The 15,729-nt window shown below is 38.5% G+C and overlaps 1 protein-coding gene across 1 annotated transcript in view; it reads left to right on the forward strand.

The window, feature by feature from the left end:
- The window catches only part of GALNTL5 (polypeptide N-acetylgalactosaminyltransferase like 5), a 79,698-nt gene that overhangs the window by 14,718 nt on the left and 49,251 nt on the right, over positions 1-15,729 (forward strand). The window contains exon 4 of the mRNA XM_023548054.2: positions 2,093-2,208. Within this exon, the coding sequence (XP_023403822.1) occupies positions 2,093-2,208 (116 nt within the window). The remainder of the gene's footprint in view (positions 1-2,092; positions 2,209-15,729) is intronic.

Genomic DNA, 15,729 nt, shown 5'->3' on the forward strand with positions numbered 1-15,729 from the left:
CTGGATGTTTTGGATATTATGAGACTCTGGGTGCTATTCAAGTTTCTTTTTTTATCAGGCTGTCCCCCTGTGACAGAGTAGCATAAGGGCCAGGTGTGTGTATATTTTCAGCTTCCTGCTGGGCCCCACTGGCACCAGCCTGGCAACCGTGGTGCAGTCACACTATTCCTCATTGCGGACAGGTGAAATGGAAGTTCAGCTCCTCCTTTGGCCCACTAAGACCTTCCCAGTGAAACGGGGCACCAGCTAGTTGTCTCTGAGTTTGGCTCCCTGCTGGCCCTACTGATACTGGGGAGAGAAGGAATGAAGCACAGTATTGACCATCCCTCCTCACAATACCTGGTTCTCTCTCGTTGATGCCAGGTGGAGATGGAGGCTCAGCTTCCACTAGATCCTGCTTCAGGCTGCCTCCTTCAGTCTCGTTGCCGATGGGTGGATATCCCTACTGGACCCTGCTGACACCAGGGGTAGAGGGAAAGTAGAGTACTGACCAGCCCCATATCATACCACCTTGTTAATCTTGTCGTTGGTGGGTGTGGTTGGAGGCTCAGCACACCATTGACACTATCTGACACTACCTTGGTGGGAGAATCAAGGTATAGCCTGCTTCTGCCAGGTGGGGGATGGAATATTAGGTTCCTGCTCTGCCCCACTGACACCACTAAGTGGGGAAATTGGAGCCTCACACATCTGCTTCCTTGAATTAAAAGGGGTACAGTGAAAGAACTGCAGGGGGCAGCGTGCTTTCTCCATCGGTGTACGGCTGGAATAGAGCAGATGTTACTTAAAGGTTTTCTGTTGTGTGCCGCAGAGTGGATTCCGACTCATAGTGACCATATCTGACAGTGGAACTGCCTCATAGGGTTTCCTTGGCTGTAATCTTTACTGGAGCAGACATCCAGGTCTTCTCTCCTACGGTCACTAGTGGATTTGAACCAATGAGTTATCAGCAGCCAAGCAATTAACCACCGCACCATCAGGGTTCCTTTTTCTGTTTTTAGGCCACCCTTTTCCCAGTCCCTTTGCTAAGGAGAATTAGTTGCCATCGAGTCAGGATTCAGGTGGATTCTAACTCTGTGACTCAATTATTCTTATTATTTTATTTATGTATTTTGCTAGGGAGAACAGGCTTTTCCTGGAGATTTTATCAGTGCCTGTTGGAGGCTTCTACATGTCTTGTCTGGGATTTAGAGGCAACAAAGAAACCCGGGGAACTCGACACTGTGTCATTGCTCAGTTCCATCTTTCAGAGACTTCCAGTGCTGGCTTGTTGTGTTATATCCAGGATTGTTTGGCTCTAAGAAGGAGAACCTGGGAGAAAGGCTATAAGCTCCCTTTATAGCCTGTATATCAGTTTTGGAAAACACAACTTGGGCATTAAAAAAGAAAGTTTATTCTTTAGAAGACAAATTACAGTAAATAACCACTAAAAAAAAAATCATTACATTATACAAATTCCTTCTAACTTTTCAGAAGTTGCTCTTAAAATCTTCTGTTATTGTTTCTTGTGGCAGTATGTATTGATAGTCCTAACAGTTTTTCCTTAAGTGTTTTGTTGCAGTATTACTTAATGGATACAAGCTTATTACTGCGACATCTTTGTTGTAATTACACCTCATCAGTATACAGTGACTTTCTGTAATGCTCCTCCCAGTGAATTCTATGCTTATTAAGTGGTATTTTGATTCCTGTATTCTTTGGCCACTCTTTTCACTTTTAGCCATTTTAGTTCGACTTGTTTATCTTTTAAGATCACATTTTAATTTTGTTCCCACCCAGGAGTTTCTAATCTTTGACTGGGGAATTTCCTCTGACTTGATTTATTGTTGCGACTGATTTGCTGGATTTTTCTATGTTGTCTTGTTTTAGTCCCTCTAATGGAAATTTGGGAGAGGGGTTTCAGCTCTCCTTCTCCCTCCTTCTTTCCCTGGAGAGAATGAAAGAAGAGCTAGCTGTTCATATTTAGTTCCAAGAAAATAACTCAGATTCATTATAAAAGGAGTGAATTCAGCGAGTAGCTATACTTATTGTCCTGTATCAATGTGATGGTGGTAAGCCTTTGCAACTCTAATTACTTTTTTTTGCAGGTGAGAATGTTTTCTATTCGGACCCAGAACTTGCTCATGGACTTTTGCAATATGGATTCAATATCATTATCAGCAGAAGCTTGGGCAAGGAGAGAGAGGTGCCAGACACCAGGAATAAAATGTAAGTTCCTCCTACTGACTGTATAAGTCATTACCTGCCAGATTTTAATTTTAGCCTATCGGAATTGTAGTGCCAGAGATTCCTGTTTTTAGGATTTGAAATCAGATGATCTCAGGACCCTACTTGAAGATTGTAGAGCTTACAGTGTAGACAGTATCTTTCCCATTGGCACAGGATGCGTTCTAGAGGTTCTAAGCATCGAGTCACCCACAAGATCTTTTTTAAATCATCAGGAAGGACTTTTCACCAGGAACACTTCAGATAAAAATATATATATATATATTTTATTTTTTTTATACCTACCTCTTATTTTCTTTAAAGTTTGCCGTTTTTCATCGTCCCTTCTGTTGTTTTGTGTTAATGTCTTTTTAACATTTTCTGATGATTTTCCAGCCAAAGAGGTTGATAATCGAAGCAAACCTGTGCCTTCAAGTGGATTCCGGCTTATAGCGACCCTATAGGACAGGGTAGAACAGCCCCATAGAGTTTCCAAGGAGCGCCTGGTGGATTGGAACTGCCGACCTTTTTGGTTAGCAGCGGTAACACTTAACCAATATGCCACCAGGGTTTCCGAAGAGGTTGTTAAAAAAAAAAAAAAATCCGTTACCATGGAGTGGATTCTGACTCATAGCAACCCTATAATAAACAAAACCAAACCCAACCCCTTGCTGCAGAGTCGATTCGGACTCAGCAACCCTATAAGACAGAGTAGAACTGCCCCATACGGTTTTCAAGGAGCACTTGGTGGATTGGAACTGCCAAACTTTTGGTTACCAGCCCTCTTAACCACTACCCTACCAGGGTTTCCAACCCTGTAATAACAAATAAAAACATAGTGTCGTCGAGTGGATTCCGACTCATAGCGACCCTATAGGACAGAGTAGAACTGACCCATAGAGTTTCCAAGGAAGTTTAGGAAAATAGGCAGCTTCCAGTAATACAGTGACAAAGAGCAGGTACCAGGAAACAAAAGAAAGTGGGCCCATGGTGCCTTGGCAGAGTGAAACACAAATATTTGAAACCACACATATAAGAATCAAAAAAGCTCCTAGATAGTTAAATATCACTTATCTTATGGCTCACTCAAGAGATGTAGTGTTTGCACATAATGAATGACACAATCTCTCTAGCTCACAAAAAAGAAAAAAAAAATTAAATTTATACAAACCACAGAACACAGTATGAAGTTAATTACAGGACAATTTTTTTCTTAATCGAAAGTTTAACTACCACAAAGGAAGGCTGATAATTTCAAATGCCTAGAAGTTATGGCTTTCTCTCCATGACACCATTTTTTTCCTTTAAACCTCATCTTCTAAAATAACGTAGTTCCCTTTATTCCCTCCTCCGATCACATGATCATTTGTTAAGAAAAGTGGAAAATGTGCAGGGACTACAGAGTGAGGCAAACTGGGCAGTTTTAGTATTCAAAATATTAACTTATGCTATGGGGAATTTAATTCTGTGCAAAGTACATTTCAACTGCTAGGAAATTGAGTCCAAGCAGATTTTAAGACATAACTGTTAGGAAATTGAGTCCAAGCAGATTTTAAGACATTACTGTAGTTATTGAGCTTTACATGATTATTTTCACTAAGCTAAAGAAATACTTGATATGGATCTTTTAAAGAGTAGAAATACTTGATACGGATCTTTTAAAGAGTAGATTCTATTAATACTGGTCTTTTAATTTAGTTTTTATTTCTCAACTTTTCAATTTTGAATTATTTTCTGGCTTACTAAATTGCTGCAAAAGCATTTCAAATAATTCTTGTATAGCCTTTACCTGGATGACCTAAGTGTTAACACCATACATACCCACTGTCTTAGTTATCTAGTACGGCTATAACAGAAATACCACAAGTGGATGGCTTTAACAAAGATAAATTTGTTTTCTCGAAGTCTAGTAGGTTACAAGTCCAAATTCGGGCGTCGGCTCCAGGGGAAGACTTTCTTTCTCTGTCATCTCTGGAGGGAGGTCTTTCTCATCAGTCTTCCCCTGGACCAGGAGCTTTTCTGCCCAGGAACCACAGGTCTAAAAGATGTGCTGTGCTCCTGGTGCTTTTTTCTTGGTGGTACGAGACCCTCATCTCTCTGCTTGCTTTACTTTCCTTTCATCTCCTGATAGATAACAGGTGGCGCAGGCTATGCCCCAAGGCAACTCCCTTTACCTTGGATCAGGGAGGTGACCTGAGCAAGGGTGGTGTTACAATCCCACCCTAATCCTCTCAACATAAAATTATAATCACAAAATGGAGGACAACCAAGTGGGATTCATACTGGGTATGCAGCAATGGTTCAACATTAGAAAAACAATGTAATCTACCACATTTTACCACATAAATAAAATAAAAGGCAAGAGCCACAGGATATTATCAGTTGATGCATAAAAGGCATTTGACAATGTTCGACACCCATTCATGATAAAAACTCTCAGCAAAATAGGAATAGAAGGAAAATTTCTCAACATAATAAAGGGCATTTAGACAAAGCCAACAGCCAACATCATCCTAAAAGGAGAGATTCTGAAAGCGTTCCCCTTGAGAATGGGAACCAGACAAGGATGCCCTTTATCACCACTGTTATTCAACATCGTGCTGGAGGTCCTAGCCAGAGCAATTAGGCTAGAGAAAGAAATAAAGGGCATCCAGATTGGTAAGGAAGAAGTAAAAGTATCTCTATTTGCAGATGATATGATCTTATACACAAAAAACCCTAAAGAACCCTCAAGGAAGCTACTGAAACTAATAGAAGAGTTCAACAGAGAATCAGGATACAAGATAAACATACAAAAATCAGTTGGATTCCTCTACACCAACAAAAAGAACATCGAGGAGGAAATCAACGAATCAATACCATTAACAGTAGCCCCCAAGAAGATAAAATACTTAGGAATAAATCTTACCAGAGATGTAAAAGACCTATACAAAGCAAATTATAACACACTATTGCAAGAAACCAAAAGGGACCTACATAAGTGGAAAAACATACTTGCTTATAGATAGGAAGACTTAACATTGTAGAAATGTCTATTCTACCAAAAACCATGTATAGATACAACGCAATTCCGATCCAAATTCCAGTGGCATTTTTTAATGAGATGGAGAAACAAATCACCAACTTCATATGGGAGGGAAAGAGGCCCCAGATAAGTAAAGCATTACTGAAAAAGAAGAACAAAGTGCGAGGCCTCACTCTACCTGATTTTAGAACCTATTATACTGCCACAGTAATCAAAACAGCCTCGTACTGGTATAAGAACAGATATATAGACCAATGGAGCAGAATTGAGAATCCAGAAATAAATTCATCCACATATGAGTAGCTGATATTTGACAAAGCCCCAAAGTCAGTTAACTAGGGAAAAGACAGTCTTTTTAACAAATGGTGCTGGATTAACTGGATATCCATCTGAAGAAAAATGAAACAAGACCCATACCTCACACCATGCACAAAAATGAACTCAAAATGGATCAAAGACCTAAATATAAAATCTAAAATGATAAAGATCATGGAAGAAAAAATAGGGACAATGCTAGGAGCCCTAATACATGGCATAAACAGTATATAAAACATTACTAAAACTGTAGAAGAGAAACCAGATAACTGGGATCTCCTAAAAATCAAACACCTATGCTCATGCGAAGTTTTCACCCAAAGAGTAAAAAGACTACATACAGACTGGGAAAAGTTTTTAGCTATGATATTTCTGATCAGCGCCTAATCTCTGAAATCTACATAATGCTGCAAAAACTCAACTACAAAAAGACAAATAACAGAATTAAAAAATGGGCAAAGGATATGAACAGGCACTTCACTAAAGAAGACATTCATGCTGCTAACAAATGCATGAGGAAATGCTCAAGATCATTAGCCATTAGAGAAATGCAAATCAAAACTACAATGAGATTCCATCTCACTCCAACAAGGCTGGCATTAATCCAAAATAAGAAACATTGGAGAGGTTGTGGAGAGACTGGAACACTTACACACTGCTGGTGGGATTCACTTTTCATATTGTTCTACAATGTATGCTTTTTAAACTTAGCAATATACTATGGAGATTTTTTCAAAGCATTGTACATAATATTTGCCTCTTTAATTTTAACAATTGAGAGCAATTATTCATTGTGCAAATGTAAAATTTCCCTATTTTAAAAAATCCAAGTTGTTTCCAATTTTTTGCCTTTACAAAAATGATATAACAAACACCCTTGCACATATGTTTATATAAACTCATGCTAGTATTTATGAAGAAAAGATTTCTAGAATGAGATTTCTCAGTCATAGAATTTGTTATCATAGGTTAGTTTTCATTTTGTAGAATTTTATATAAATGTAATTTACTTAGTATAATTATTTCCAGAGTCAGTCATGTTGTATGAGTTCATTCCTTCTATTGCTGAGTCGTACTCCATTGTATGGATATACTAAAAAATTGTTTACATTTGGGTTGCTTCCAGGTTTTGTCTACTGCAAATAAAGCTGGTATAAGCATTCATAATCAAGTTTTGTATGGGTAGATGCTCTTTTTTCTCTTGGGTAAATACTTAGAAGTGGAATGGTTAGATCTTATGATGCATATCTAACTTTTTAGGAAATTGCCATTTTCTGAAGTGATAGTTGTACCATTTTACATTCCAATTCCTCCACACATGCTTCGCCACTTAGTATGGTCAATCGTTTAATTTCAGCCGTTTTAACAGGTATGTAGTGGGTGTCTCATTGTGGTTTTCATTTGTATTGTCCTGATAACTAATGACCTCATGTCATTTTCTTGCCACCTGTATATCTTCTTTGTTGATGTTCAAATATTATGATTATCATTTTTAATTGGATTATTTGTTTTCTTATTATTGAGTTTTGAGAGTTCTTTATATATTCTGGTTATAAGACCTTTATCAGATATACGATTTGCAATTTTTTTCCTAGTCTGTAACTTGTTTTTTCATTCTTTAAACAGTGCCTTTTGTGAGTAGAAATTTTTTATTTTGATGAAGTCCAATTTTTTCATTTTATTTTTTATAATGTATTTTTCACTTTGCTTTTGCCTAACCTAAGATCACAAATATTTGTCCTATATTCCCTTCTAGAAGTTTTATAGTTTTGCCTCCTTCATTTAGGTCTACGATCCATTTTGAGTTAATTTTTGTGTATGGTATGAGATAAGGCCGTGAATTCATCTTTTTGTATGTGGATATTTAGTTATTCCAGCACTGTTTATTGAAAAAACTATCTCTTAAAGATTGGATTGCCTTTACACCTTTGTTAAAAAAAAAAAAATCATTTTTCCATATACGTGGGGCCTATTTCTGGACTTTCTAATCTGTTTTATTGATTTGTCTATTTGGAGAAGAGTACTATCTTGATTACTATCTTGATTACTGTAGCTTTATAATAAGCCTGGGAATCAGACAGTGTTAGTCTTCCAACTTTTTTTTTGGTCCTTTTGAAGATTCTTTGCATTTCTGTATGAATTTTAGAATCATCAGTAAATTTTTACAAAAAAGCCTGCTGTGATTTTCATTGCAACTACATTGAGTCCAATTTAAGGAGAATTGACCCAGGAGCAAGTGTAAAAATGACATGGCTTCAGACCTCAATTAACTTCAGGAGGAGGAGAAAAAATCAAGATCAGCCTTAGCCCAAAGCTGATCTCTACGAGATAGAGGTCAGACATAACTCCACCCTCCAACCCTTTTACCAATTCTGACACCAGCCTTCCCTCCCATGGCACTCTACTTTTCTGCTGGGTTTGAAATTCGTTGCAGTGGCCACACAGAACTCACAGACCATACATACAATTATGAAGTTTATTATAGAAGTAACAGGTTATAGTTCAGGAACAGGATCAACTTGGAATTAATAGGAATGACGCAGGATACAATTCTTTGATCAGGACAGCTTTTTGTTGGTTATGCCTGGAGGCAGGCCTCTTTCTTGGCCCTCATCCCTTGCTCTTGGCCCTCAACCCTCATCCTTCACTCTCGGCCTGGCCTCTGCCCTGCTCAGGAAAGTGTTACAAAGCTCTTGAGCTCTGCCAATAAGTGCCCAAAAGCACCCCACTCTGCCAGGAAGCCTCCTGTCCAAAGGCACTCACCTCTCTTGCTCTGTGGACAGGTGAGCCTAAGCTTGCTGGTCCCCTGCCACCACCATTGCATGCCATCTTCAGTGTTATAGCTCTGTCCGCTCCTGGGTCTACGAGATTCTCAGTGCAGGAACCCCAGGTCCAAAGGATGCACTCTTCTCTTGGCTCCTCTGGTAGTGGGGTCCCTCCCAACCTCTGAAACTGGCTGTGTTTAAGCCAAGTAGGAGGGCAAAACTGACCAATCCCCTACAAGGGCTCCATGTACCTTGTTTGCATAGTTCCACCCTCACAAGTGTTCCATACACCTTGTTTGTATTAACAAAAACGTCCAATCCCCTTGGTGGGCCACAAGCACCTTTTTTGCATAGTCCCATTCAAACATTTTGTGGGAGCTATGAGACCATGCTAAAAGAGCCATATTAAAGCAATTCATTGCACCACAAACAGGTATATCTCTCTTTTTATTTGGGTTTTCTTAAATGTCTCTCAGCAATAGTTTATAGGCTTCAGTGTACAGGCATTAAAACCCGTTTTTAGATTTATCTCTAAATATTTTATATATATATATGCCATTGTAAATAGTATTTTTACATAAATATAGTGCATAAAAATATAATTGAAAGTTGTGTATTAATCTTGTATTCTGTAACAAGATCCTAAACTCAAAAGATTCTCAGTTTGTATCCTAACCTCACTTATTAGTTAGTTCTAGTTGCTTTTTGTTCGTTTGTTTGTTTTTTCTTTTTAACATTCTATTGTATTTTCTATGTGGATGGGCATGTCATCTGGGAATAAAAACATTTTCACTTCTTCCTTTCTAACCTGGATACTTGTATTATTTTTTCATGACTTATTGCACTGGCTAAAACTTCCAAGACAATGATAAATAGAAACGGCAAGAGTAGATATATTTCCCTTGTCCTTGTTTTTTGGGGAAAACACCCAGTCTTTCACCATTGAGTATCATGTTATCTGTAGGTTTTTCATAGATGCCCTTTATCAGATTGAAGAATTACTTTCTATTCCTGGTATGCTGAAGAATTTTCTCATTGAAAATAGATGTTGGGAGGTGGAGGAAGATGATAGAGTAGGTGGTTGCTCTCGTTTATTTCCCAGCAACTAACCCACTTAAAATGAATAAAAACAAGCACAGACTGAGACCTCAGAACTCTGGAAGGCAGCTGAAGTGTTGGAGAGCCGAAGTGAGTCAAGAAACAGGGGAGAGAAGAGCAGGTGGCACAGAAGCTGGGAGATCCTAGCTGCTTCCACCCAGAAGATTCAGCTTATTGTGGCCATTTTGGGACAGGGACTAGCAATACCACAAACAAAGAACATAGGATGGGAGCTAAACTGAGGAAGCTATAGTCCGATTTTTAAGGTGACACATATTTGCTGTGGGAGTTCCTGGGCCACACACTTGGAAGGGGGCAAAAGAAGACCAGGGTACTGTGAGTGAGTGCTGTTGAATCTCTCCAAGACCAGAGGTGGGTGGGCTCTAGGACCTAGACAGACTGAAAAATTGCACAACAACCTTCAACCAGAATGAGAAAAATACTTCAGAGAGGCAACAGAGAAGGAAACAATGGACTCCCTGCCCACAGTGGGACACTGTGGGAGAGCCTGTACAGGGTGCACTTGAGGGGAACACAGGAAGTGCCCCCCACCTTTACCTCAGGAAAGCTGAGCCCCATCACTTAACATCTGTGTCTGTGGCCAGAGAAAAACCCCTGCTTATGAGCATTGAGCTGCAGAGGCTAAGTCTTCCCAAACTCCACATGAGGGGGTTAAGGAAACCAATCCCAGATGTGCACTCAGGACCACAGCCAAAACCTCAGAGGACAGAGGGAGCTAACACATCAGCAAAGTCAGCCACCACAGGGAGAATAAGCACCCAGAGACTTAAGCACCCCCATAAAATCTTACACAGAAGTGACCTAATGATGGAAAAAACCTAAGGACAAGTGTGCCCTCTAGTGGTTCTTAGGAGAAGATAGCAAAGCTAAATCTAACAAGTATAATTCTCTTTAAAATCAGAAAGATTAGAATTTAAAATATTTTTTAAAAAGATATCAAAGTCCCAAGTTCAACAAAAAATAGTAGAATACAAGCTCACAAGAGAAGAAGGACCAATCAAAAGGAAAACATGAACAGGAAATTTCTCCTATGGAGACCAGGTTAATGTAAAAAATAGAAAACTTCCAGACAAAGGTAATAAATTCATTCAAAGAAAGCAAAAAGCACACAGAAAACAAACTAATGGAGATAAGGAAACAAACTGAATGAAATGAGAAACTCAATAAGGAAATAGAAAACATTAATTAAAAAAAAACAGAATTGCTGGAACTGAAGAATAAAGTAGCTGAATTAGAAAATGCAACAAGAACACTCAACAATAGAGTTGAACAGAGAGAAGACAGAATGAGTGAACTAGAAGATGGAGTAACTTGAAGTTATCAAGTCTCAAGAGAAACAAAAGAAAAGAACAAAAGAAAATGAACAAAGCCAAATGGAAATATGGGACTCACTTAAGAACTTTAACATTAGAATTATTGGAATTCCAGAGACAATAGTAAATGCACAGAGTTTTCCAAGAGATAATCAGAGAGAATTTCCCAGACCAGCACAGAGAACCGAGCCTGCAAATACAGAAAGCTACACAAACGCCAAATAGAAGAAACATAAAAAGATGAACTATGCACCACATTCTAATAAAATTCCTGAAAACCAAAGACAAGGAGAGAATTCTGAAAGTAGAAAGAGAAAAATACCCTGTAACATACACATATAATGTTATAACACATAACGTATAATGTAAACGTATAACGTTCTTTCTAAGAATCAGTGCCAATTTCTCCCCAGAAACTCTAGTGTCCAGGAAACAATGGAGCAACATACATAAAATACTCAAAGAAAATCGCCAACCTAGAATTCTTACCCAGCAAAATTGTCGTTCAAAAACAAGGGGCACCAGAAGCTGGTCAAATGGACATGAAAATAGAGGGTGGCGTGAAGGAGTGTGCTGTCTCAGTAGGGGGAGAGCAACTAGGAGTATATAGCAAGGTGTATATAAATTTTTGTATGAGAGACTGACTTGATTTGTAAATTTTCACTTAAAGCACAGACACACTCACACACACAAAAAACCCAAGGGGCACTATGAAGAAAACATAACCCTGATACCAAAACCAAAGACACCACAAGAAAAGAGAGCTACAGCCCAATATTTCTTATGAATATAGATGCAAAAATTCTCAACAAAATACTAGCAAACAGAATCCAACAACATATTAAGAGTCATACACCATGACCAAGTGGAATTTATTCAAGAAATGCAGGGATGTTTCAACATTAGAAAATCAATTGACATAGCACATCATATCAATAGAACAAAGGAAAAGAACCACATGATCATGTCTATGGATGTAGAAAAAGCATTTGATAAAATCCAACATCTTCTTGATGAAAATCCTAGAAGACTGAAATAGAAGGTGTCTTAGTCATCTAGTACTGCTATAACAGAAATACCACAAGTGGATAGCTTTAACAAAGAGAAATTTATTTCCTCGCAGAAAGTAGGCTAAGAGTCCAAATTCAGGATATCGGCTCCAGGGGAAGGCTTTCTCTCTTGGTCAGCTCTGGAGGAAGGTCTTTGTCCTCAATCTTCCCCTGGTCAAGGAGCTTCTCAGGCACAGGGACCCCAGGTCCGAAGGATGTGCTCTGCTCCTGGTGCTACTTCTTGGTGGTATGAAGTCCCCAGACCTCTGCTTGCTTCTCTTTTATCTCTTGAGAGATAAAGGGTGGTGCAGGGAAACTCCCTTTACATTGGATCAGGGAGGTGACGTGAGTAAGGGTGATGTTACAATCCCACCCTAATCCTCTTAACATAAAATTAAAATCACAAAATGGAGGACAACAACACATGGCCTAACCAAGTTGATGCACACGTTTTGCGGGGGGACATAATTTCCCCCATGACAGAAGGGAAATTTCTCAGTATGATTCAGGACATATATAAAAAGCCAACAGCCAACATTATACTTAATGAAGAAAGACTGACAATTTTCTGCCTGAAATCAGGAACAATACAAAGGTGCCCTCTCTCACCGCTTCTGTCCAATATTGTATTAGAGCTCCGAGCCAGAGAATAAGACAAGAAAAAGAAACAAAAGGTATCCAGAATGGGAAAGAAGTAAAATTATCTCCATTTGCAGATGGTATGATCTTATATATAGAAAAATCTCAAAAAGTCCACAAGAAAACTTCTAGAGCTAACAGAAGAATTTAGCAAATTTGCAGGATACAAGGTCAACAGACAAAAATCAGTTGGGTTTCTGTACCCCAGCAGTGAGAAATCTGAAAGGGAAATTAGGGAACCGATGCCATTTACAATAGCATCTAAGAGAATTAAATACCTAGGACTAAGTCTAACCAGGGATGTGAAGGACTTATACAATGAAAACTATAAAATGCTGCTGAAAGAGATTAAAGAAGACTGAAGTAAATGGAAAGATCTTCCATATTCATGGATTGGAAGACTTAATATTGTTAAGATGTCAATACAACCCAAAGCACTCTATAGACTCCCGATCAAAATTCCATCAGCCTTCTTACAGAAGTAGAGTAGAAAAACCAATCCTCAAACTTATATGGAATGGCAAGAAGCCCCAAATAGCTAAAACAATGTTGAAAGAGAAGAACAAATAGGAGGACTCACACTTTCTGATTTTAAAACATACTATACAGCTACAGTAATCAAAACAGCCTGGTACTGGTATAACAATAGACACATAGACCAATGGAATAGAATTGAAAGTCCAGAAATAAACCCATACATCTACAGTCAATTGATTTTTGACAAGGGTGTTAAGTCCATTCAATGAGGAAAGAAAGGTTTCTTCAATAAATGGTGTTGGGAAAATTGAATTTCCACATGCAGAAAAATGAAACAAGATCCATGCCTCACACCGTACACAAAAACAAACTCAAAGTGTATTAAGGACCTAAGTGTGCAAACTAAAACCATAAAATTCTTAGAAGAAAAAGCAGGGGCAACCCTGTCAGGCCTAGCTTTTAACACTGGGTTATCTAGTATAATAACAAAACCACAAAGAGCAAGAGACAAAATGAATGGGACCTCATAAAAATGAAAAACTTTTGTTCATCAAAAGACTTTAACAAAAAAGTGAAAAGACAAGCTATTGACTGGGAGAATAGGTTCAGAAACGACATACCCAACAAGAATCTAATAACCAAAACATATATAAAACTTTGACAACAACAAAAAGACAAATAGCCCAATCATAAAATGAGCAAAAGGACTTGAATAGACATTTCCCCAAAGATAACATTCAAATGGCCAAAAACACATGAAGAGATACTCAGCATCATTAGCCAGCAGAAAGATGCAAAACAAAACCACAATGAGACACCATTTCACACCCCTAGGATGGCTAAAAGCCCTGGTGGCACAGTGGTTAAGAGCTCGGCTGCTTACCAAAATGTTAGTAGTTCGAATCTACCAGCTGCTCCTTGGAACCCTATGAGGCGGTTTTACCCTGTCCTATAGGGTTTTTTTATAGGGTCGCTATGAGTTGGAATCGACTTGACAGTTAAGGACGGCTAAGATTTTTTTAAAAACTGAAAATAACAAGAATGTAGGGAAATTGAAACACTTATTCATTGCTGGTGAGAATGCAAAATGGTACAGTCATTGTTGAAAACAGTGTAGTGGTTTCTCAAAATACTAAAAATAGAACTGCCATATAACCTAGCAATTCCACTCTTAGGAATATACCCAAAAGACTTGAAAGCAGAGACTCGGAGACTTATACACCAGTGTTCATTGCGGCACTATTCACTATAGCCATAATGTGGCAGCAACCTATGTGCCCATCAACAGATGAATGGGTAAACAAAACATGGTACATACATATAATGGAATGCTACTCAACTAGTAGAAGGAACGAAGTCTTGATACATGCCACAATATGGGTGGAGCTTGAAGACATTATGCTGAGTGAAGTAAATCACAAAAGGAAGGATATTGTATGGCCTCGCTTATATAAAAAGACAAAAAAAAGGAAACTATATTAAGACAAAAGTTTATTAGTAGCTACCAGAAGCTAGAGGAAGGTGGGAAAGGGGGGTCAATGGTGATGGAAATATCACATTGATTAAGGGTAGGGTTGCACAGCCTATTATTGTAGTTGCTGTCAATAAGTTGCAAACCTATAAAAAGTTTAATTGACAAAAGTTGTGTGGTAGACATACTTACAACAACAACAACAAAGAGTAGCTGCTAAGGTTCCTTATGTACAGCCAAAATTCTCATGGGATTTGGTTTCTTAATTTGGAGGTTTAGGGTCATGGTTTCATGAGACATTCCAGTTAATTGGCCTAATAAACTGCTTACTGCTCCTGTTCTACCTCCTAGTTCACTGCATAGTGCCTGGGATCTTAAAAGCTTGCAAGCCATCATCCAAAGCACAGTTGGTCTCTATTCGCCTACAGCAACAGAGGAAGAATGAGCATAAGGGACAGAAGGAGGATGTGGAATGTGTGGCTAATTGCTTCCGTGGACAACTGCCTCCTTTGCCATGAGACCAGAAGAACTGAGTGGTGCCCGGCTACCATTCCTGAACATTTGGATTAAAGGTTCTATAGAAGAATCCTGATCAAAAGGGAGAAAACGTAGAACAGAATTTCCAATTATCATGGACTCCAGATTTTCTGGAGCCATGAAGGGTAGATGAACCCCTGAAGCTATTGCCTTGAGATAATCTTTAAACCTTAAACCAAAAATATTCCCTGAAGTCTTCTTAAAACCAAACAATAGTTTAGCTTAACCGGTAAAAATGTCTACCTTGAGCATTATGTTCTTTAAGAACCATATATGGGATCAAACTGAAAACAGCAACTTGAAAGATTATATAGGAACCTTAGGGGGCTGTGAATTTATGTTTATGGAGGAGGAACAACTCAAAAAAAGGAGGGTGAGAATGGTTGCACAACTTGCAGAACGTAATCAATGTCCCTAAAAGGTACATGTAGAAACGGTTAAATTGGTGTATGTTTTGCTCTGTATGTTCTCAACAACAACAACAAAGTAAATAATTTTTTTTAAAATGAAAGGGAAATCAAGCCATTCCCAAAAAAACAGAAGCTCTAGGAATTTGTCACTACCAGACCAACTCTGCAAGTATTGCTCAAGGGAGGTCTCCAAATGGAAAGCAATAACATTAAACGAGTACTTGAATATACACATGGAAGGAAAAATAAGAAAGATCTCTAAAAAGTGCAACAACATGGGCAATCATAAGGACCAAGTATATGATATTTTCTGGGAATAAACTCAATAATTTAATCCCGCGAGCAATACAACACTGAGTTCTCAAGAAATAACAACAAAGTAAACCTACCGAATATAGGATGTA

Source organism: Loxodonta africana, chromosome 22, assembly GCF_030014295.1.
Source record: "Loxodonta africana isolate mLoxAfr1 chromosome 22, mLoxAfr1.hap2, whole genome shotgun sequence".
Lineage (NCBI taxonomy): Eukaryota > Metazoa > Chordata > Mammalia > Proboscidea > Elephantidae > Loxodonta > Loxodonta africana.